This window comes from Orycteropus afer, unplaced genomic scaffold (assembly GCF_000298275.1).
Source record: "Orycteropus afer afer isolate SDZICR_OR568_19922 unplaced genomic scaffold, OryAfe1.0 scaffold00584, whole genome shotgun sequence".
Taxonomy (NCBI): Eukaryota; Metazoa; Chordata; class Mammalia; order Tubulidentata; family Orycteropodidae; genus Orycteropus; species Orycteropus afer.
In genome coordinates this window covers 132003-157363 of record NW_006922171.1, presented here as the reverse complement: position 1 = coordinate 157363, position 25361 = coordinate 132003, and the positions used below count along the sequence as shown (strand labels likewise).

General features: G+C 35.7%; 1 protein-coding gene across 1 annotated transcript in view; it reads left to right on the top strand.

The window, feature by feature from the left end:
- The window catches only part of NFIB (nuclear factor I B), a 619654-nt gene that overhangs the window by 535757 nt on the left and 58536 nt on the right, over positions 1-25361 (top strand). The window contains exons 5-6 of the mRNA XM_042783020.1: positions 3955-4075; positions 10469-10587. Of these exons, the coding sequence (XP_042638954.1) occupies positions 3955-4075; positions 10469-10587 (240 nt within the window). The remainder of the gene's footprint in view (positions 1-3954; positions 4076-10468; positions 10588-25361) is intronic.

Here is a 25361-nt window from a genome sequence, read left to right as displayed (position 1 = left end):
ATTGATTCTTAATTCATCCTGTCATCTCATAGAGGTTTTTAAGTTATTTGTTATAACAAATGTTGTTGTTGTTGTTGTTTGCCGTCGAGTCGGCCCCGACTCATAGCGACCCCTCCTTGGGTTTCCGATGCAGTATCACTATGGAAGTAGGATTGCCCAACCATCCTTCCGAGGAGTGGCTGGTGGGTTTGAACTGCCATCCTTCTGGTGAGCAGTCAGCATTACTGATTTATAATTAGTACATTAATTATCTGCATTCATTAACTAGTTAATTTATTCCACACTCATTTATTTTCTACTCTGTATGTAAAATAAAAGAAAAACAAACCAAACTCACTGCTGTTGAGTCAGATCCAACTCATAGAGACCCCTCCTTGGGTTTCCAAGGTGGCAGTATCACTACAGAAGTAGATTGCCCAAGTATGTAAAACAGGTATTTTTGAAATGCTTGAAAAGTTATTCTCTTATGTTTCTTAATATATCCACATTATAATCTCATTTATACAATTGAATTACATTGCTTATGAAATAATTGTTTGCTAAATAAACATAAACTTCAGCAGAACCCTTATGCTATATGTCATGCATTCTGATTTCTTGTGGGTTGATGGTATGTTAATGGTTTCTGTCCTCTAAGGTTTTACTATCATATGGCCCACTAATATGTATGTTGAATTTAGCTAATGAAACTATTCAGTTTTAGGATAGTGATCTCTCTGTTGAACGATATTATCTCCATCTTAAAAGTTGATTTAAGATCAGCTTTTGAAGTGAGGAGAACAATAAGAAAGATTAAGGGTTGGCCTCTAACCTCAGAATGTGTGGTTCTTTGGTGCTTCATTTCTAAGAGGATATTGGCAGCCTCTTAAACATGATTTGCAGCTTGCAGCCCCTTGCAGCTCTCAAGGAAAGGTGCTAACGTTGATCTTTGTAGCTGATGTACGTTTTCGAGGCTTTTAAATAGGAGTGCCTTCCTGGAACCTGCCGTGCTCACAGACACACACTTTGTCATTAAATAAATTTTGTGTCTGCTGATTTAGTATTTTCGTGATATGTAATATTAATCTGCTTATCTTTCTATAATCTCCCATTATAGAACTCAGAATGCACACTGTATTTTTACAGTGGTCCTGCATTAATCTGTAGACAAATTTTGTTTTATTGCTCTCTTGATACTCCGGAGTAATATTTCTGGAACAAAATTTAGAAAAAATGAAGTTTCTGAAGATCTTTTAATTATTATTTTACTATAAATTACCCCTAGGTCTTTTTGGGCAAGCAATCTGTATTAATGTATATCCAAGCGTATATATTAAATAAGACTACATATCTTTTCCTAAATGTTGCATGTGATTAATAAACTGCAAATAGTTATATAAGATACAATCGGTAAGTTTCATGGTAGTAACTCCTTCTTTGATTTGTGTACAGTACTGTAACAGGAAGCCAGATAGATTACTTTCTTTCACTGGCGCCTCAAATGTTTCCTTATAGTACATACCCTGCTTTCTAATGTCACAAGGTGGTTCTAATAATAAACTTTAAAGCATGTGGTTACTTTGGGATTGCTTACCTTACATTTTTTTTAACCTCCAGTGTACCTCCTGCTGCAACAAACATAGCTATATTTTAGCTGTCAAAAAAAAAAAAAAAAAAAAAAAATCAAGCCATCAGACATAGTTAACATTGCATGGCAATATTTTCTGCATGAAAGAGGTTAAAGTGTATTATATAAAATAAACAATCTAACAGAAGGCAGATGCTCCTGAAGTTTGGAGCTGAAACCAATAATTCATGTATTGATTGATTTAATTTTTAATAGGGAAGGAGAGTTATTTCATGTATATTCCTTGATTACTTCTCAGAAATAAAGCATGTGCCTCCTATTCATACTTTCTTTAAAAATATTTTACATTCATCTTGGTCTGCCTGATGTTAAAATATTATTCAACTAATAGTGGACATGTTTAGAATGTTTATTAAAAATTCTGGGTAAGATAAATTTCTTGAAAATCTGAGACCCCTTTGGAGTTTCATGTGCAATTTGAAGCAGTTAGAGAGGAGCAGATGATTAAGTAGACCCTGTGAATCTCAGGAACTCTGGAATGTTACTGCCATAGCCTCGGGACATGCTCTCCTCAGTGAAGCTTTTGAAGGCCTGATAACAGTTGAAGAAACATAAACTATTCTTAAGCCCTGTCCCAACCTATCTGGCTTCACCTTGCACATTATCTCTGCCCATGACTTTGCTTCTGTAATAACCCCTGTTTCGAACAACCTCCGTTCAAAAACCTTTCTTAATCTCCAAAGTCCAGTAGAAACGGGGGCTTTTCCACAGACTTCTTGGACCATTAAAGTCGGGACTGGTCTCTTTTTCTCTAGAAATTCTATGGCATTTGTTGGTGGTGTCATTCATTTGGGCAGTTGCCTTATACTCTGCAACATGCTGATATCTGTATGTTTTGCATGACTGTTTTGTTCACCCAGCTTATTGCCCAGTGTGGTTATGAAGGGTAGGAACTATCAGACTCTTTTCCATCCCTTGCAGCACCTGCTAGTAACCAAAGCCAGTAACATGTTGAATGAATGAACTTTCACTAAATGGGTTCATTTATACCTCTTCATTTGCTTTTAGCATGATTTTGAACATTCCATCTTTTCTAACTACTCTAGTTTACCAGGAAGAAATATTGGCGGGGGGGTAGAAAAGAAAGAAAGCTCACATTTATTGAGCACTGATGCTGGGCTTTTTTTTTTTTTTTAATCATTCCTTATCTCATGTCATCTTCAAATCATCTGTGATAGGTTATTGCTATTATTTCCATTGTACAGTTTAGAAAACTGAGGCACATGGCTCATAAGTGTAACAGGGAATTTTAACTAAAAGGCTATCTCTCCCAAGATTCTGCTCATTATAGCACAATATGCTGCTTCACAGATTTGTTCAAGATGTCTAGAAATACATTTTTAAAATTTGAACAGATGCAATCCATTGTAGAAAACCAATACTTTCATACAAAAACTTCAATTCATAATATATTAGCAATTTCAGAAGGATTGCTTAATTTAAAAAATACTTTCCATACAACTTGATGAATATATTTTAAATGATTTATAAAGTTGTAGCATAAAATTAAAAAAAAAAAAACCCAAAATATAAATATTGACTAATGTCACCCTTCCCATTCATATATGAAAACTGAACATTTATTTTTAGAAAACCTTGGCTTTATTTTATATTCACTTATATGTCTTTCATACTTATATACCTATAAAATTTTATATTCATTTAAAACTCCTAATACAAGATTTAGGAGCTCTGGTAGCACAGTGCCTAAGGCACTTGATGCTAACCAGAAGGCTGGCGGTTCAAACCCACCAGCCACTCCTCGGAAGGAAGGTTGGGCAATCTGCTTCTTTAGTGACACTGCCTTGGAAACCCAAGGAGGGGTCACTATGAGTCGGATGCTACTTGATGGCACATAACAACAACAATACAAGATTTAATTATATCAAACAATTATAAATATCAATTCTAACATTTTCTAATGTTAATGTTAACATTATATCATTATAATAATATTTATTTGTAAGCTATTCTATGTTTATGAATTAAACAATGGTTTGGTTTTTGAGAGTTGGGGCTGAGCTATAGGAAACACATCTTCTGTTTCTTCAGAGTTATCTATAGACTAGTGGGGTGACAGGTGTAAAGGACTGAATGAAGAGAGGGTTCAGGGTTGGAGGCAGGGAAAGTGGTAATCAGTGATGATATTCTGAGGGCCTCAAGTTTTCAAACTTTGGTATTATTATCCTAACAAAGTTCTTAAGTCCTCCCCAACCTTAGTTCCACCATCTGTGCCCAGAGGCATGGAAAATACCAGTTTATTGCATTTGAATGGTGTGACAAATGCTAATGTCACTCCTAATGTTTCTTTTTGTATTTGTCCTCAGCGCCTATAACCCAGGGAACTGGAGTCAATTTTCCAATTGGAGAAATCCCGAGCCAACCATATTATCATGACATGAACTCGGGGGTCAATCTTCAGAGGTCGCTGTCTTCTCCACCAAGCAGGTAACTGAAAGAGGAGCTGATGTTTTCTCATGTTCTTGCTATATAAGAATACATTGGCAGGTAGAGAGATAATGCAGGTAGGTAGATAAGAGGATAGGTAGATCAAGGAAACAATACAAATAGTTCAAGATTGCCAATTTTACAGAGACTTCTTAATTTTTCTTGGTTATATATATATATATATATATATATATAATATTTGCCAATTAAATGTAATTGTTGTTCAAAACCCTTTTTATGTCTTTTCTTTTTGAGCAAGAGAACTACAAAAATGTATTCATATGGTTCCCACCTGTTCTATGAAAGATACTAGTTTCATAGTTAATATTTTTGACTATTTTTAAAAATAATGTCATCATTGCTTCAGACCATCCATCCAGCCTTGTAACTTTCAACTAATACAACATCCAAGTTGGGATAATGAGACATCAAAAATAAAATCTGTCATTTATTTAATCTTAAAAGTAAAAAACAACACTCATCTGTCAGTTTGTCATTATGTGGTGACTTGCACATTGCTGTGATGCTGGAAGCTATGTCACTGTTATTTCAAATTCCAGAAGGGTCATCCATGGTGGACAGGTTTCAGTGGTGCTTCCAGATAAAGACAGAGTAGGAAGAAGGGCATAGTGGTCCATTTCTGAAAACACTGGCCACTGAAAACTTTATGAATAGCAGTGAAGATGAGCTCCTCAGATTGGAAGGCACTGAAAATATGGCTGGGGAGTGCTGCCTCCTCAAAGTAGAGTTGATGCATTGATAGATACTGGTGATTGGAATCCAACAGTTGGAGACAAAGAAGCACCAGTAGTCGAAAAATACAGCCTTGATGATCAAAATTACAAAGCGATCGCATGATAGAATTTTTCAAGACCAACAACTTATTCATTGCACATACCTTTTTTCAACAACATAAATGGCGACAAGACATGTTGATCCCTCCAGATGAAATACACAAGAATGAGATCGACTGTATCTGTGGAAAGAGACAATGGAGAAGCTCAGTATCATCAGTGAGAAAAAGGCCAAGGGCTGACTGTGGAACAGACCATCAGTTGCTCATATGCAAGTTGAAATTGAAGCTCAAGAAAATTAAAACAAGTCCACAGGAGCCAAAAATATGTCCTTGAGTATATTCCACCTGAATCTAGAGATCAACTGAAGAATAGATTTGATGCATTGAACACTAATGACCAAAGACCAGACAAGTTATAGGATGACATCAAGGACATCATACATGAAGAAAGCAAAAGGTCATTAAAAAGACAGGAAAGAAAGAAAAGACCAAAACGGATGTCAGAAGAGACTCTCAAACTTCCTCTTGAAAGGAGAGTAACTAAAGAGAATGGAAGAAATGAATGAAGTAAAAGATCTGAACAGAAGATTTCAAAGGGTGACTCAAGAAGACAAAGTAAAGTATTATAATGAAATGTACAAAGACCTGGAATTAGATAATCAAAAGACAAGAACACACATGACATTTCTCAAGCTGAAAGAAATGAAGAAAAATAAATCAGCCCTTGAGTTGCAATATTAAAGGATTCTGTGGGGAAAATATTGAACAATGGAGGAAGCATCAGAAGAAGATGGAAACAACACACAGAGTAACTGTACCAAAAAGAATCGGTCGATTTTCAGCCATTTCAGGAGGTAGCATATGATCAAGAACCCATGGTGCTGAAGGAAGAAGTCTGAGCTGCACTGAAGAAATTGGAAAAAAAAAAAACAAAAAAACAAGGCTCCAAGAATTGGTGGAATACCCATTGAGATATTTCAAGGAGATATTCCTGTTTCAAGAGACAGATGTAACACTGGAAGCCCTTACTCAGTTATCCCAAGGAATTTGGAAGCAGCTAGTTCCTTGGCCAACCAACTAGAAGAGATCTATATCTGTGTCTATTCCAAAGAAAGATGATTCATTAGAATATGGAAATTGTCAAACAATACCATTAACATCACATGCAAGTAAAATTTTGCTGAAAATGGTTGCAGGTGTACATCAACAAGGGAACTGCCAGAAATTGAAGGCAGAGTCAGAAGAGGATGTGGCATGAGGGATAACATGCTGTTGTCAGTTGGACCTTGCTGATAGCAAAGAATACAAGAAAGGTATTTACCTGTGTTTTATTAACTCTGTGTAGGCATTTGACTGTATGGATTATACCAAATTATGGATAACATTGTGAGGAATGGGAATTCCATATCACTTAATTGGGCTCATGAGGAATCTGCACATAGACCAAGAGATAGTCATTCAAATAGAATTAGGGGATACTCCATGTTTGAAAATCAGGGAATGTGTGCCTCAGAGTTGTATCCTTTTACTATACTTCTTCAATCAGTATGTTGAGCAAATAATCCTAGAAGTTGGACTATATGAAGAAGAAAGCTGCATCAGAATTGGAGGAAGACTCATTAACAATCTACAGTGAGCAGATGACACAACCTTGCATGCTGAGAGTGAAGATTTGAGGTACTTACTAATGAAGATCAAAGACTACAGCCTTCAGTATGAATTACACTCCAACATAAAGAAAACAGTCCTCACAACTAGGCCAATAAGCAACATCATAGTAAAGGAAAATAAGATAGAAGTTGTCAAGGATTTCATTTTATTTGAATCCACAATCAGCACTCATGGAAGCAGCAGTCAAGAAATAAGAGGAAGTACTGAATTGGGCAAATCTTTAAAGACCTCTTTAAAATAGTAAAGAGCCAAGATATCACTTTGAAGACTAAGGTGTACCTGACCCATGCCATTGACTTTTCAGTAGCCTCAATTGCTGGACAGTGAATATGGAAGACCACAGAAGAATTGATGGATTTGACTTACAGAGTTGCCAAAGAATGTTGAGTATACCACGGACTGCCAGAAGAGCAAACAAATCAGACTTGTAAGAAGTACAGCCAGAATGCTCAATGAAAGAGAGAATGGTCAGACTTCTCTTATAATTTGGTCATGCTATTAGGAGAAACCAGTTCCTGGAGAGGGATATCATGCTTGGTAGAGAGTCAGCAACAAAGGGAAGACCATCAAGCAGATGGATTGACATGGTGACTGCAGCAATGGGCTCAAGCGTAGCAATCATTGTGAGGGTGGTTCTGGTGTACATAAGGTCTTTATGAGTTGAAATTAACTTGATAGCCCCTAGCAACAACAAAATAAATAAATAAAAGGCCTAACATAGTTCTTCAACTTGTCAATGTTATTTGAGTGATGTAAAAAAATCTCGGTAACCAATGAAACTATTACCTGCTGCTGAGTTTTGGTTTTACCAGCATAGGCATAGTTTGGATATCAATGTGAGAGGTTTCTTTGCTTTTTAGTTCTGTGTTGATAACGTTAGGAGCTTTGGTGGTACAGTGGTTAAAGCAATTGACTGCTAACCAAAAGGTCAATGGTTCAAACCTACCAGCCGCTCCACAGGAGAAAGATTAAGCAGTCTGCTTCCATAAACATTTAGAGCCTTGACAACACTGTGGGGAGTTCTCCCCTGTTATATAGGGCCAGTTTGAGTTAGAATCTACTAGATGGCAGTGGGTTTTGTTTTTTCCATTGACATTCATATTTTCTCTTTGACTTTCTAATTGTAAATTTCAATCTTACAGGAGTTGAAAAAGAACAGGGCTATGAGGTTTCCTTTTTAAATGAGGGATTAATAACTTGGAAGTTGTGCATTGGATTTCATGATGACATGTTTCACTATTGTAGAATGACAGAAGAGATCTTAGTTAATGAGTAAAAAGATTGATAAATATTACTGCTTTCTAGTTTATTTTGTTTTGGGTTGTATCATTAATATATGAAGATCCATATCATTTTCAGAGCATTAACTATACCCATGGTGAAACATAAAGGCATACATGAGTTTCAGAACAAAATATACATTTTGTATCTTCACACTTCTAAAAATAAAAGTGTATATGGATAAATATTTTTAATGATGACAGTTAATTGCATTTGAATTAATTCTGTGTATGCTTGTAAACTAAGATTAACTTTATAACATTTATGATCAAACTACATTTTGAGATAGATCAGGTATCAAAATAATTGTGTTATTACCACTAAAATTGTCTCTGATATGTTGTGGTGTTAAAAATGCTTTAGTTTTTCTATGTAAATAGCAATAATTTTCAGTTTGTCTGATTAATCAGTATGTAGTCAACACAGATCTTCCCTTTTGGCCCTCAGTATCAGATATTATGTCATTCATAACAGACAAGGTATAAAATTTTTCCTCTAGTACTTCCTTATGAACATTATTTATCTCCCATTTCAAGTTTTCTAGACATAAGTACTGCCAACTCACAGATGAGATAATTAGATTAAAGAATGGTTAATATATATATAAAGTTCTAACTTGGATACTATAGGAAGAAACTAAAGAAATACTATATACTCAAACCATAGTTTACTATAGATAGAAATTCCCATCTTTTACACCATATTAATACTCTGGGAATTATGTTGTTGTTGTGATGTGCTACCAAGTGGGACCTGACTCATAGCAACCCCTCCTTGGGTTTCCAAGGCAGTATCACTACAGAAGTAGATTGCCCAACCTTCCTTCCGAGGAGTGGCTGGTGGTTTTGAACCGTCAGCCTTCTGGTTAGCAGTCAAGTGCCTTAGGCACTACGCTACTAGAGCTCCTTGGGAATTGTGAGTCGAACATTAATCACAAGTAAATCCACGAATATACCTGACATGCATGTGCTTCAAGGGCTTGGAAATGTGGTGCACTGGAAAGACCAGAGACTTGAATGTCAGAGTCCCTCTTTGGAGGTTTGCTGTTAACTTGCCTTGGGCCAGTCAGAGATTTACAAATCTCTCTCCCCATTTGTAAAAACAGAGATTGATTTATGTGTATGATTTCAGAGGTCATTTGCAGCTCTGAAATCATATGATATTATGCTTATTGGTAACGTAGTGCCTAAGGCACTTGACTGTTAAGCAGAAGGCTGGAGGTTCAAACCCACCAGCCACTCCTTGGAAGGAAGGTTGGGCAATCTACTTTCGTAGTGATACCACCTTGGAAACCCAAGGAGGAGTCACTGTGAGTCTTGTCTGACTCAACAGGATATAACAACAACAACAACAACAAAGTTAACTCAGAAAATCTCTTCCTTTGGTGTTTACCCACACAGGCGTGGAATAAGAAATTTCTCAGTAATTGAAGTAAAAGTTATATCCATTTCAATGGCAATAATTAACTGTGTAATAGGGTATTGGTAGAGGTATCAGAAAACAGTGTATCAGGCAAATTGTCACATATTGTGTACTTGTTCTAAATATTCACTTTTCTCCATGGCGTAAGCCTTGTTTTCCTTACTGGAATGTTTCTCTTCCAAAGTATACTCTTCAGTTTGAATTTGGCAATGGCCTTATTTTCAGGGCTGATCTTAAGAATCAATAACCTAATATTTAGGAAAAGATGAAGAATATGTGAATAGCTTATAATCACAAAAGTCCTATAAAATATTTTTATTAGTAGTTATAGGGTTATTAATAATAATTACTATTTAATAAGGATCTTCTAAATGTGAGCCACTTAACTAAGAGCTTTACATTTAACATACACACACACAACCCGAACTCACTGCCATCAAGTCATAGCAACCCCCAGTGGGTTTCTGAGTTGGTAAATCTTTATGGAAGTAGATTGTCCCAACTTCCTTCTTAGGAACGGCTGTTTAATACCTCTTTTAATTCACTCACCCACTCTTCTTTGAAATGAGTCTTATTGTTTCCATTTTACAGATGATCAAGCCACGTTAGAAAGGTTAAAGAGCTTGGGATTAAGAAGTAGTGAGTGGCCTTCCTCATAGTGACCCTATAAGATGGAGTAAAACTTAAGTCAGAATCAACTTGATGGCAGTATGTGGTAGTCATGGTGAAGTGGCCTAACCAAGACTTGGCACTAGGCTGTCAGACTCCAAAGCTCATTTACTACTCCACTCTATTACTTATCTTTGGGTAAATATGGAAGCATTACATTGCCAAGGGCAAGTGCTATACAAATGAACATTATTAATATTATAATAACCATAATAAGGGTCATGTACAACCTTAGGGATAATTTTAATGTTAGTACACAAACCTGTACTTTTTATTACTGAAGTTTCTTTGGAAATACATTTTTAAAAAGTAAATACAGCAAACACCATATTTTTTAGGCAGATTTAGGTGTAATGCATGGTAGATACAACTGGGAATGTTTCCTTCTTCTGTTGATGTGGTGAATACTCACCATTATTTCAAAATGATACTGAGATACCCTTGTTTGTATGTATGGAAATATACATAGTAAGAGTCTTCTCAAATCATATGCTTTCAAATGCTACATGTCTTCCTAACACTTCCATTATATAACTATTGTCGTATTTTAACAGCAAAAGACCCAAGACTATATCCATAGATGAAAATATGGAACCAAGTCCTACAGGAGACTTTTATCCTTCTCCGAATTCACCAGCTGCTGGAAGTCGAACATGGCATGAAAGAGATCAAGGTGAGTGTTACAAAAATGTCTCTCAGGACATTAGGATAAAATGTTGGCTCATTGCAGACATCCCATATATACTGAAAATTTTATAATCAAACCAATATGGATTATGTTTTCTTAATGAAATGATTTCAGTAGAATTTTTTTTTTAAGATAATATACTCATCACGTTTTGTAAGTTACCAAAAAAAAAAAAAAATCCCATTTGTTTTACATGTTTTATTGGACTTCTTTTTTTTAAAAGACAATTTTTTTGAAGCCACAGTTGTATTCATGACTGATTATGCTATGTCCACATTATGGTTGGATTGCAGTAGAACCACAAGTTCTGATTCAATTAGATCAGTTTGCTCCTCTGTATGGGGGTTATTTGAAGGAGGAGCCAAATGTTAGCAGTTCGCAGGTACCAGGAACTAAAAGTTCCCATTTAAAGGAAGCCATCTCAAATTCCCTTTGGAAGTAGGCAGAGTGTAAACAATAAATAAAAGTGTAATGTAAGCAGTATTGGGACTGAGTCAATCTAGTTTTGCTTTTTGGATAAAACTGTGACTCAATTATAGGGCAGCTTTAGGGCAACTGTAAGCAATAGCTATTATTAGACTCTCTAAGTTCAGATTTAGCTCTTTTCCTTTTTAATAGTTTTTTGGATTAAATATATTTTATCAGGCATACCCATATCTTTTTTCCCCACAATTATAGGGAGACCATTAAACATGGAAATAAAAAAATTAGTTGATTGCAATTTGCATGTGTATCTTTGCACACATGTACACAAATGCAATTTTATATTGGCAGCATTTTTTGGTATTTCAAAATTGTCTTTTAAATAAAATTCTGAATTGTACTAAGAGTGAAAAAGAAAGGAGCACTTTATCATTATCATGAGTTTTCTAGCCCAAAACTTGGGTGTGTGTATGTGGGGGAGGCAGGCTGTATGTTCAGTAATCTCAGAAGTCAAACAACTGTGACACTTAGCGGTTAAGGCCAAAGTCAATTCCTTAGTTAGGATTTCTTTGTTGCTGCTCAGAATTTTCACACTGAATGTTACAGAGGTTAAATAATAGTGAATATTCGTCATGGAGAAACTGGACTTTGAGTCAGGTAGGTTTCCTGTAGCATACTGGTATTTTAACTAGTAAAGAAGGAAGTGAGGGTGGGGATGGTGGACAGGGAAAAACATAGAGCCATGCATAAGATGGGGAAGTAAAGATGGTGTTGGAGAAGGGCCATGTGTGCCATGTGGCTGGACTCTGGGCCTGGGGAGGGAAGTCTTAGGAGATGGCAGAGGCCATTTTATAGAAGGACTTGAAAATCAGCTGAGTAGATTGGGCTCTTCTGAGATACCTCAAATCTGTCTTCAAGTAGCAGACATTTCATCTCTATGAAATGTTAATGACTCCATGTCAGTCCCTTACTTCACACCCTTGTGTGACTTCCCATTGCTCTCAAGAAAAAAATCAGAATTCCCTCATGTGACCAACTGGTCTGTGAGTTGTCCTGGCCTGTGACCATCTCTTCATGCTCAGTGGGTGTCGTGTTACCTCTCCCTGCAATGAGCCCATTGCTTTGTTTAGATTTGGGAATGCAAAATCCAGGACCATCATGTAAGCATGCCCTCTGGAAGGCTCTTCCTCTGACTTCATCTGGCAAATTTTTTGTCATCATTCAGAACTTAGCCTAAATTGAGGAATTTCACTCTAAATTAGTTCTTCCTATTTTTCTCTCTCAGCACTCAGCATTGTTCCCTCATTGTACTTATAAACTGTAGTTACATATTACATGATTAATCCTTTAAATCTGACTGCATTATGAGGGCAGGGATCTTAACTGTTTTGGCTGCTCCTGTAACCAGCACCTAGCATGGTATGTGGCACATAGTTGGGCAAAATAAATATTTGTTGGGTAAATGAACCATTGATAGGCAGAACACCAGTCTCAATAGTGAAGGCAAAAAATAATAGGGACTTTGAGTAGAGTTATAGAAGGCAGAATAAAAACAACACCGTCAACCCTTCCTATTTTATTGCTTGTTTTACTGACATTGTCAGTTTGTTCTAAACAAAGCCATATTTTGCTTTTCAGAAAATTATTCTGGAAATGATTCTAATGGTAATAATAATAACATGAATGTGTGGGAATGGATGTGTTATTCAGGAGTGTAGGTGTTCTTTATTATAGAGAATGTCACGTTGTGTAAGAGTCGATTCCTCTTTCAGCCTATTTAAGAAAGCCAATCTCAAATCATATTATAAAACATTTTTGAAAAGTAGAAGGGAAACTGTCATTCTTCTTCTTTGTAAAATCATTGTATTGTCTTGGTGATTTTCTTTTGTCAAGATGACTGGAATTATTGGAGAAGTCTGTAAAGGCATATTAAGAGTAAGAAAGAATGATCCATTCTCAAGTGTGCTTAAAAAAACTCTTGTCACTTTAATTCTGAAGACCCTGAAGACTTTGTAATGTGCACAATAAGCCATTGTGGGAAAGAAGACTTCAACTACAATGAAAAAATGAGGGCAGTACAGTACTATCTTTATAAATTGGCTAAGCCCATTGCAGTTCTTTTGTTCTTAGAAAATTGCTTTCTTAAGATTTGCAAAACAAAATGCCCTATGGTTGTTCTTGTCCATCTTAAATGTTCTTCAGGCACACTTGCCTGTTGTGTAGAGAGCTTTCTGATGTACATATTGAGGACCGCTCTGATATTCATAATTTTTCATTTCTCACAAAGCCCTGTACTAATTGGTACTCATTAGCCACTTACTGGTTCATTAAAATATACTTGCATTTATAATTGGCAGACATGTTTAAAATTTTCTATTGATTACTTCCTAGGAGCTCTGGTAGCATAGTGCCTAAGGCACTTGACTGTTCACCAGAAGGCTGGCGGTTCAAACCCACCAGCCACTCCTTGGAAGGAAGGTTGGGCAATCCTACTTCCGTAGTGATACTGCCTTGGAAACCCAAGGAGGGGTCGCTATGAGTCGGGGCCGACTCGATGGCAAACATCAGCAACAACAACAACATTGATTACTTCCTAGATATGCTTTATTTGGTTAGTGTTAACTTTGCTTTAAAATCTATTCTTGCAATAGCACTTAGCAAAACTGATTTTTGAAATATGAGAATCAATAATAACAAAATTATGGATAATATTGACATTTTTCTTTCCCTAGCCATCTGAATCCCTAAACTAAATCCTGGAGACTTACTTCAAGTAGGTGAGAGTAAAGTGTATAATATGAAAATATTACACCATTCATTTTTTAAAAATTAGGCAAAGTATTTAAATGATATCTAGATTCATGTAAAGGCTCTCTGGTGGTGCAATGGTTAAGGCATTTGGCGGTTAACCAAAAGGTTAGTGGTTCAAACCCATCAGTTGCTCTACGGAAGGAAAATGAGGCAGTCTGCTTTCATAAAGACTTGAAGCCTTGGAAACCCAATGGGGGTCGCTATGAGTTGGAATATGTTAGCATGTTACAAATATAATTAAATATATATTTGTGGCTTTTCAATACCCACAAAAGTTTTAATTTCTTGGTCATAAAAGAATTTCAATTTGTAATTTTACAAACTACAGACTAACATTTTTAAACTAAACACTCTTTAATAGTGTTAAACATTTGATAGGAAGGTATATAATTTGGCTTATTTCTTCTGATAAATAGTGATATAAATTAAATCTGTCCCCATCCATAGTATACAATTTTTGTTTTTGCATTTTATGTTCTTTTATACATACAGAAGGGAAGACAAAAGAAAAGAAATCCAGACCAATAGCAAAGGGGTATACATTAAGTCTTACAATCCTTTCTTAAGTATTAGGGTATTTCTACTTACGTTAGTGTCTCCTCACTGCCTCTACCTCTCATAAAAACTTTCTTCTTTGGATACTGTTTTGTGTCAGTTTAGATTTTAATGGTTAAAGCCTATCAAGGTTCAGGTTGAAAGTATCTTTTAGTCCAGTAGTTACCTTCAAAAAATTCCATTTGAATTTTTAAAAACTTAATTTTAAAAAAAATATGTATCAAAACATTTACCATTTCAACCATTTTTTATGTATATAATTCAATAATGTTAATTACATTCGTCATGATGTGCCACCATCACCACTCTCCATTTCCAGATGTTTTCATTACCCTGAGCAGAAACTCTGTACCCCTTAAAATAGCTCCCCTTTTTCCCTTTCCAGTCACCCCTGGTAACCACTAATAAACTCTAGTACCTATACATCACATTTGAAGTCATTTTTTTTTTACCTGAATCAACTCAGAGATTTATTTATTAGGTGATGTACTTTTTTTGAAATCATTAGAATGGTCCTTGATTTTCTTATATAAGAGGAAAAAAAATAAGAGATAGGTATTAGTTTTTCTCTAATTCAGGTTACTGTCATGAAAATAAATCTAATATTATTTCTGTGCCCAAGAATCAAACAGACTAATAATTCCTATGCTTAAAGATTGGAAATAATTCTTTATCAAGATCTCTTTTGTCATTGCTATTATAATAGTCCCTGAATCATCTAAGTCTGAATATAAAACACTTAAAATATTATTTAATAGGTATTTGGTGAGAAAAATATAGCACGGTAAAGATATATTTATAAGATACACCTGGGGGTTTCTAAATAGAAGATTTAACAGATTGTCAGTCTTATGAGTATTTAAACAACTTGTAATCTAAGATAAAATGTAAATACGAAAAGATTGCTATGTATTAAGTTTTAATCAATGTCTACATATTTAGGATTGGAGATAAATTTGGTTCAGTTAACATTTATCAGATGCCTATTATATACCAGACATGTTTCAAGGAATTGGTCACACAAAGAGATAAAATGAGTTTCCTAGTATGGTTTTTTGGATTGAGTTGTTGACCTGATGAGCAGGAAAATAATGCCTTACTGTTTATGAAAGAAGGGACTTGATGGAAAGTAAATAATGTAAACCAAGTAAATAATGTAAACCAGATCACGAGTGGACTCTTTCCATGCTTAAGAGCTAGCTTGCTTTTAAGCACCGTGACAGGTGAATCTTTACATAGAATCAATAAATTGGCATGTGAGCAAAAACTAGCACTACTTGGTGTGTTACATAATTACAAGTGTAAGAATATATAAAAAAATTAAATTGGGCTGATTCTACTAAGCAGTATTTAGGCACTGTGTTCTGGTTGCCATCTCAACCCAAACCTACTGCTATTAAGTCGATTCCAACTCATAACAACCCTGTTGGACAGAGTAGGACTACCCCAAAGGGTTTTCAATGTTGTAAATCTTTGCAGAAGCAGCAAACTGCTCATCTTTCTCCTGCAGAGCAGCTGGTGGGTTCAAACTGGTGGACTTCTGGTTAGCAGCTGGATGCCTTAACTACTGCACCATCAGAGCTCTGGCTAGTTGCCACCATACAAAAAACCAAACTCAATGCCATCGAGTCAATTCTGACTCATTGTGACCCCCATTGGGTTTCTCAGGCTGTAAATCTTTATGAAAATAGATTGCCCCATCTTTCTTCTAGAGGAGCTGGTGAGTTTGAACCACTGATGTTCTGGTTAGCAGCCAAATGCTTTATCCACTACGCCACCGAAGTCCTTCCTGGTCACCACAGGTACTACAAAGTAACAACACACACACACATACAGCAATAACAAACAACACACTGCCATCGAGTCGGATCTGACTCATAGCAACCCCTCCTTGGGTTTCCGATGCGGTATCACTACGGAAGTAGATTGCCCAACCTTCCTTCCGAGGATACACACACATATGTATGATTAAATAATTAATTAATTAATTTACTGTTCTTTAACATAAATAAGTCTCCTCAGTTACTTTTTCTGAAGTTTTAGTGTATTTCCACATCCTAGAGCTGTAGCTGTGATAGTTGCACAAAGGTTTTCATTACTATAAAGACCTAAAAGTCATGCTAAGATTCAATTTGCACTTTGTAGAGTTCTGTAAAGATATAATACTAAATGTCAAAAGAATTAAGCCACATGACTCAAAGGAACACTTGCGGCTAAAGAATAATAATTCCAGCTTAGTGTCATGAGCTCAATTAGGTAAATGACAGTAAATAAGAATGTGGTAGCATACTGATAGAACCAGAATCAATGAAACCAGAGTTTCTTAATGTCAGTTCAAGAAATAGTAATAGTCGGGGCCGACTCAATGGCAAATAACAACAACAACAACAACAAGCACAAAGAGTGGTCTACTAAGTTTAGAAAATATTGTTTTAACAGAAGTTTAAGTTTTTTCATTCATGAAAAGATTTGTAGTATGTTTAATATCCTGTTGTGTTTAGTGAATATCTGGGAGTGGATATTGATTGAAAGTGTTTATTAAGTTTGTGACTTTAGAACTTTTTGGATCCATGAAAGAATCCGTAACTGTAAAAACCTGTTGTACCAATTCAAGGCTAACTCATAGTGATCATATAGGATAGAGTAGAAATGTCTCATAGCATTCCCAAGGCTGTAGTCTTTACAGGACCAGCCTGCTACATCTTTCTTCCATGGAGTGGCTGGTAGGTTTAAACCACTGAGCTTTTGGTTCGCATCTGAGCACTCTAACCACTGCACCACCAAGGTTCCTTCAAGAATCCATTTTAAAAAAAGAAACCACTGTCACTGAGTCAATTCCAGCGCATAGGGGACCCTGTAGGACAGAGTGGAATTGGCCCAAAATGCTTCTAAGGCTGTAAATCTTTATAGAAGCAAACTATCACAATTTTCTCTAGTGGAGCAGCTGGTAGGTTCAAACTTTAGCTCGTAGGTTCTTGGTTAGCAGGCAGGAGGATTCACCACTGTGCCAGCAGGGCACTAAATTTTAAAAGCATTGCTCAAATTAAAGTCTGATGCACAATATTCTCAAATTTCTTGTAGGAACTGCATAAATGAGCAACTTTCACAAATGGTTGAATAAATATTATCTAGGAGTCATTAATATTAAAATCCTTGTAAATGGTTGGGCAAACAGCTTGTAACTTTACTGGAACAACTTTTTAAGCTCCCTTTGGAAACCAGATAGAAAATCAGTAATTCCATACATTCCTAGAGTTTTTATCATACACATTAAATATCAGATGTGCAATTACAATCATAGATAACTTAATGCCCACAATGCATTCTGTGAAGTTGGATGTTACATGATTTTGATGTTGTGTGTATAGTCTGGTCCTCCTTTTTTCCTTAAGCATTTGAACAAGGTTCAAGCCTTATTGGTGATTGTCCATGTGCTAAGAGAGATTTGTTTTTGTGTTTCATCCTTAATCCACATCATTAGCAATTTCTCCACATCTGATATAGATAGATTCCTGCAGTTTTTTTTTTTTTTTTTTTAATTTGTAATTTTCAGTGGAGCCTGTCCTTTAATACATTGGAGAAATTTTTATTTGTTTTTGAGGATTTTCGAGGATGCATGCCTAAATTACTAGCAATAACATTCACTAATATTCCACCTTCATATTTTTTGATAACCTTTTGTTTCACTTCCCAATCAATATTTCTCCTTTGCCTTTTGCTGTTGCTCTCACTAACTCTAGGAGCTCTGGTAGCATAGTGCCTAAGGCACTTGACTGCTAACCAGAAGGCTGGAGGTTCAAACCCACCAGCCACTCCTCGGAAGGAAGGTTGGGCATTCCTACTTCCGTAGTGATACTGCCTCGGAAACCCAAGGAGGGGTCGCTATGAGTCGGGGCCGACTCGATGGCAAATAACAACAACAACAACTCACTAACTCTGGTTTTGCTATGATTGGGAGCCACTTCACATTCACAGGTAATATTTCAAAAGAAAATTAAATAGAGAAATAATAAGAACAACAAAGTATTTGCAAAACATAACGTGGATAACATAAAGGACATTATACTGAATGAAATCAGTCAATCACAAAAGGACATATTGTATGAAATCAGTATTGTAAGAAGTCAAGAAAAGGGTTTCACACAGAAATATTCTTCAATGGTTACCAGGGGTGGGAAGGGGAGGGAGGGTAAACCACTAACTAGAGGATAAACATGTATTAACTTGGGTGAAAGGGAATACAATAATAAAAAAAGGAAGGAAAAATAGAGAAATAATGCTACAACACTCAAGAGATGTAAGATGTGAGATCGGATGCCATTGCTTACAAGCCAAAGCATACACTGTTATATGGTAAACTTTTTAGATACAAAGTACAGTACAGCATATAATAAGCCAATAACATAGATGTTTATTATGACTATCAAGACATATGTACTATAGGTTACATATGTACTGTGTCATCATGTGCACAATCGTTTTGTATACAGCACACATGAGATACACGTGTTGCATTCACTGCGTCTCACTCTCTGATCTGGATTTCTGAACTCTGTTATGTAAACTAAATGGACCACAGACATACGTGGTTGGACATTGCCCAAAAGGATGTTATGCGTGCATGATTTTGAACAAAATCAGATATGTGAGTGCTTATTGTGAGTAACTATGGGTAAGAGCTGGTTTGAATTTAATGTTTAAACACATATTTTTAAAGCCCCCCCTTATTTCTTATTATGGAAAATATTGAAAGTAGAGAGAAATGTGAGGATCTCTGGTGGCACAATGGTTAAGCTGTCAGTCACTAAACAAAAAGGTCAGTGATTCAAACCCACTAGCCACTCTGAAGGAGAAAGATGTAGCAGTCTACTTCCATAACGATAGACACCCTTGGAAGCCCTATGGAACAATTCTACCCTGTCCTATGGGCTCTCTATGAGTCCATATCCATTGAACAGCAACCGGTTTCGTTTTTGGGGTTAGAGAGAACGGTGTGGGAACTTCCATGTACCATAATGGCACTGGAGAGCAAACTTCAGTGACACTTCTCTCATAATATATTTTATTCACTTTGTTGTTAGTTGTTGTTGTTATATGCCGTCGAGTCGGCCCCGACTCATAGCGACCCCTCCTTGGGTTTCCGAGGCAGTATCACTACGGAAGTAGGATTGCCCAACCTTCCTTCCGAGGAGTGGCTGGTGGGTTTGAACCGCCAGCCTTCTGGTTAGCAGTCAAGTGCTTTAGCCACTATGCTACCAGAGCTCCTAAAAATATTGAAAATACTGAAAAATAACACAAACATTTAAAAACAGAAAGGAAGACGAAAATTTTCAGTGGAAGCTTTAGACAAAATTCCTCATGTTGCTTACTGATTAACAAATGTTGATGCTTCTTGTGTGTATTCTAATTAGAAATGGCATTTTGGATGGTGTAAACCTGTGTACATGTTTAGAAGTCGTGGAACTAACATCACAGTGATTAAGAAACTTGACATAGATCATACACATAATAAGTTAGGAGAGGTTGAATGGGTGTCTTTGTGTATCTAGCAGCATAATCCATGTTCAGGAGTACTAAATACACTGCCTTCCAAGTAAATCATTATGAGGTTATGTTTATGGTTTTGAAAACCAGTTACAAAATCTCTATTATTATGGTAATTCTTAAACTTCTGTTTTCTTAACCCATAAAACGACAATATAGATGAATGCACATAATTTCAGAGGGATTCACAGACTCCACAGGGATTCTTGAGCTGGATTCTAGTTAAGAATCTCTTTTCTAGTTAATAGTAAGATATTCTTAATAAATAATTCTAAAGTCTAGAAATCTTTAATATAAGTGTGTTCAAAATTATGTATTCCTTATCACATATATATAGGTACACACTACCTTAGAGTCGAACCTGACTCATACCAACCCCTCCTTAGGTTTCCAAGGCAGTATCACTACAGAAGTAGATTGCCCAACCTTCCTTCTGAGGAGTGGCTGGTGAGTTTGAACTGCCAGGCTTCTGGTTAGCAGTAAATGCCTTAGGCACTGCACCACCAGGGTAGTACCTGACATATGATGTATTAAGAGTTACAATGAAGCACACTTAACAACTTTTTTTGGGGGGGTACATTGTTATCATTAGTAATATGTACTACAGTGTTGCATCAGGTAATTTGTTGATGTTATCCTTCTCAGATATTCACTCACACAAGTTCAATGTTATGATTTATAAAGATTGTTGTTGTTGTTATGTGCCATCAAGTCGGACCCGACTCATAGTGACCCCTCCTTGGGTTTCCGAGGCAGTATCACTACGGAAGTAGATTGCCCCATCTTCCTTCCGAGGAGTGACTGGTGGGTTTGAACCGCCAGCCTTCTGTTTAGCAGCCAAGTGCCTTAGCCACTATGCTACCAGAGCTCCCTTTATAAAGATACTGATAATAAAAGGTAATAAAAATGAAAACTTAAAAAAATGAGGTTTCAACTTAATTCAGAACCAGCTTATGATGTCATTGGAACACAATCCTGTTGTAAGTCAAGGATTTACAATTTACTTATATATACATTTATATATATTGCATATATATTCATACATATATGTGTATATATACATTATGTTTCTTTTAGTTCTTTTCTAGATTTTTACTTTAATGCCTAGAGCAGTATAATAATGATCAAGAAAGTCTAAATATTGTTGTGATCTTACACAAATTACTTGACCTTAGTAAATCTTGACAAGGTTTCTCATCAGTAAAATAATGATGTTGGATAATAAGATTCCTTTATGTACCAACATTCTAAATTTAGAAATTAATTGGGATCAAAAATACAAAGATCTTCAGTTTTTTGAGTCTTTAAGTGTTCCATTAACATGTAAATTTTTGGAAATTCAGAAAACTTTCAGTTTCTTAAATTATTTTGTGTATGTTTATTTTAAATACTCCCACTGAATAACGCAGCAGCAGGGCTGTTTATGTGCTTAGAGGCACCATATGGTTTGTCTTATACCTGAGGAATGCAAAATTCTCACAACTGCATGCCCTGTCCTGTGCTATTCTAGTACAGCAAATGATTGACAGAGATTGAGTTATTATAACAGAACCCTGTTATGGGATCAGTGTCTCCTACTTTGAAAATAAATTACTCAGCCAGACGGCAACATTTATTTTCTCTAAATGACTAGGATGTAGCAATAGGAGACCATTATCCTGCGACAATATTCTGTTTCATTGACGTTATCTCACAAATGTAATTGGTCCATTACTAAATAGAGGTTTTGTTACTGATCAATTTCACGTGATTTCTAAAACCATTAGGATAATAAATATGCCATCATAGTGATTTCATTGACAGAATCTTCTTTTTTCTTCATTTACATGTGTTGGAGGAAAAAAATACAGAGTTAGGCTGAACTTAAAACACTGCAATTTATACCAATTTTGACTACTTTTCTATTAAGAGAAACAGAATATTGTGCCAAGTAATCATATTTGCATTGAGCGGCTAAACTGATGACCTTAAAGCTTTCGTTATTTTTTTTTCCTACCACACTAAACAACATCAAATCATAATTGTTCCCAAGCAATTAGTTTACCCCCTCGGTTTAATGATTTTATTTGAAGTAAGTTCCAGATCATTTTTAAGACTTTCCTGTAAATCCACTAAAGTAACACATCAGTTAAATCAACCCTAACCACTACCACCGTGGATAATAACAACATTAGTAACAACAGAAACTTTGCAATGTCTTGTGGCATAAATGTTTCTAAATGCATGGCTTTTCCCCAAATGTTCTCCTCTAAAAATTCATCTGTAATCTTGTTAAATTAGAACTCTTCCAGTATCTTTCTGACTTTTACAGTTAAGGTTACGATATTGATTTTATTTTATAGTTCATGGCTCTCAGATGCTTAACACTAATAGGACTTCATAGCCAGGGGATTTTCCCCGGAGGCATAGTGAATAGCAGCTATTTACCTGTGCCAATATTTAATAAGTGACTAAAATATACTCCAAATTCTGCATAATTGTTCGGTGTTCTTTCCCTTTCAAATTAGGTTTTCTGACATTGCTCAGACACTTTATAATTGTCTGTTAGAATGAAATTGCTTAATGGACAAAAGCATTTTGAAGTTTTTTTAAATAGTTCTCATGTATGCAGTATTCATTCCTTTAGCATTCTCCTTTGTTATTAAAAGGACTTTAAAAAAATGTCTCAGGAAGGTGTTTGTGAGCTTCAAAGGGGTTTGAACTTTAACTTTGTATTGGCTGTAAATGTAGCCTGGAGACCTGTTTTTTTTTTTTTTTTTTTTTTAAACAGAAGGATGTGATAGAGACTTGTACTAACATGCTCCTTACTGCTTGAGTTTAAATATACTATACAGAGAGATTTAAACTATCATAGAATGTTTACTGAATAGTAATGTTCTTACTGTAATTAAAATTAAATAACTCAAGAATTAAAGTAAGAATTTGCTCTTATTTGACAAAAAGACTACCATTCTTTCTCCTTTAAAGAACTATCTTCATAAAAAAGAGTTTGAAAAATTTAATCGAAGATACTTATCTCCTCTAAACTTATCTTGCCATTTTTTTCCCCAGAGTTATTTTAGAGCATGACAAATGTAAATATATATATATATATATATATATATGCATATCTATCTATCTGTCTATCTATCTATCTATGAAGATACTCTCTTAACATGGCAGCTAATTATTTTTTGAATCATTTGGCATCATCATCAAACTACTGTAGTGGGATTATGTCCATATGTCTTGTCACAACATTCACAGCATTCACAGCTTTTTGTTAACTTGGAGTATGTGGAAAAGACTTAGTCACTTTTGCTTCACAATCATAAAATTTTACATCTAAGGGTCTTTAGGAGCAGATACTCTTTGTTCTTCACTTGTATTCCCCAAACTGTATTGTTTTACCTTTAGCCAACTAAATTGGGAGGGTTACATTGAAGCATTTCATTATATATTTTTGTAGCATTTAATACATATGGCCGATATGAGGCCTTTCCTTCTTAAGATACAATGGTGGACATAGTAACAAAATCCAAATTGTCAACCATCATTGAGAATGACCTATAATCTGTGATTATAATATGTGACTATAATCACAGTAAGTTTTGTTCCCCCCAAAAGGTATGTATTTATTTTTTTATTATTATTGTAAAAATAAGAATTACTATGGAGAATTTGAAAAGCACTGTCAAATGTAACAAAGAAAATAAAATCACCACAATCTCATAGCAATAACTGCTGTTAATGTTTGTCTACATTATGTGTTAATTCATTTTTCTATGCATTTTCTATATATTCTATTTGTAGGTCTGTTTTTTTTGCACTACATTGGGTTTACGGGATATATGCTGCATTGTAGATTATTATTATTATTATTATTTGCCTTTCACTTGGAATGTAGTGCCATTTTACCATATTATTCAATTTCCACTTCATAATGGCTGCATAATTTGCTGTTCTTTAGATATACATGTATTTTTTAATGTCTCCATCGCTTATGGATGTTCAGATACTTTCCAAGTTTTTATGTTATGTATAAAGCTTTAGTGAACATCACTGACATAAATCTTTATGCTGAAATCTGATTATTTCCTTCCTGTGTCGTTCTCTAGACACTGGTCCCAAGTAGCTGTTCAGTGAAATTTCCTTAAGAAATAAATACATTTTAGTGTAGAATTACTGAGTTAAGTGTATGTCCATTTCTAAGGCTTTTGGTAAATACTGGTCCAGTCTCCAGAGTTGTCTTAGCAAATTTACACATTCCCACTAGTAGTACTGGAGTGGTTTGTTTAACTCCCCTGTCACATCCACAATAATATAAATATAGCACGTCGTTCTATAGGCAGTTTTGAAGTATGTCCTCTGAAACGTATTTATAGAATAGTGTCCCTCATGCCTTGGGACTCTACCCCTGTATTTCTTTTTGGTCATTTTTATTTCACTAATCCAACGGGTATTATAGGAGCTCTGGTAGCATAGTGCCTAAAGCACTTGACTGCTAACCAGAAGGCTGGCGGTTCAAACCTACCAGCCACTTCTCGGAAGGAAGATGGGGCAATCTACTTCCGTAGTGATACTGCCTCAGAAACCCAAGGAGGGGTCGCTATGAGTTGGGTCTGACTTGATGGCACATAACAACAACAACAAACAGGTATTATACCATACCTTATTTTCCCAGGAGCCAGGAGAGCTTCATTTTATTACGAAGGAAATAGGGAAATTGAGATGGTACATGAGGGATTGTATAAGCCATCCCTATCTCTGTCTTTATCCTCCTCCAGTAAGCACTCCCTCAGGACACTCTCCTCACCATCCGTTCTTTACTTACAGGCAACACAGGTTAAAGATAGATCCCTGTCTCTCCAAAGGGAAATCCATCAAAATAAACATATGAGGCTTTGGGCTGTGGTCTTAAATAAGGGAGTAAGATGCTCTCTTAATCTAGCATTCATAATTGTGGGATTTTCATAATATAACTGTAAATAACCTATAAATTTTCCTCTCCTCAATATGATTTACTTCAAGACAAAAACAGAGAAAGAGAAACCCAGGATCCCTTTCAGTCTTCAGTTGGCAGAGTCACCCTCCCTGACTTCTCCTTACCCTCTTTGTCTTCTGAACACAGCTATTCCAACTCTCAGGACTGACTCTGGATGTGTAGCCTGAAGTGAAAGTTTTAGATGTTTTACTCCAGCACTGGTCCCACATGTAAGGATCGATAGCTTCTCATTTCTTATAAAAAGCATTATTAGTTTATGTAGAAAATTAATTTCTTTTTCATCCCTTATTCTGTGTCCCACCCCAACATTTTAATGGAGAGAAGAAATTCCTCACTTCAGCTCATTCTTTATTCTTTCTGCTTTGTGTTGGTTGCAGAGTTTCAATGGAGTAATGGATATGGTGATCATCTTTACCTTCATCCAACAATTGAGTTTGGTGTG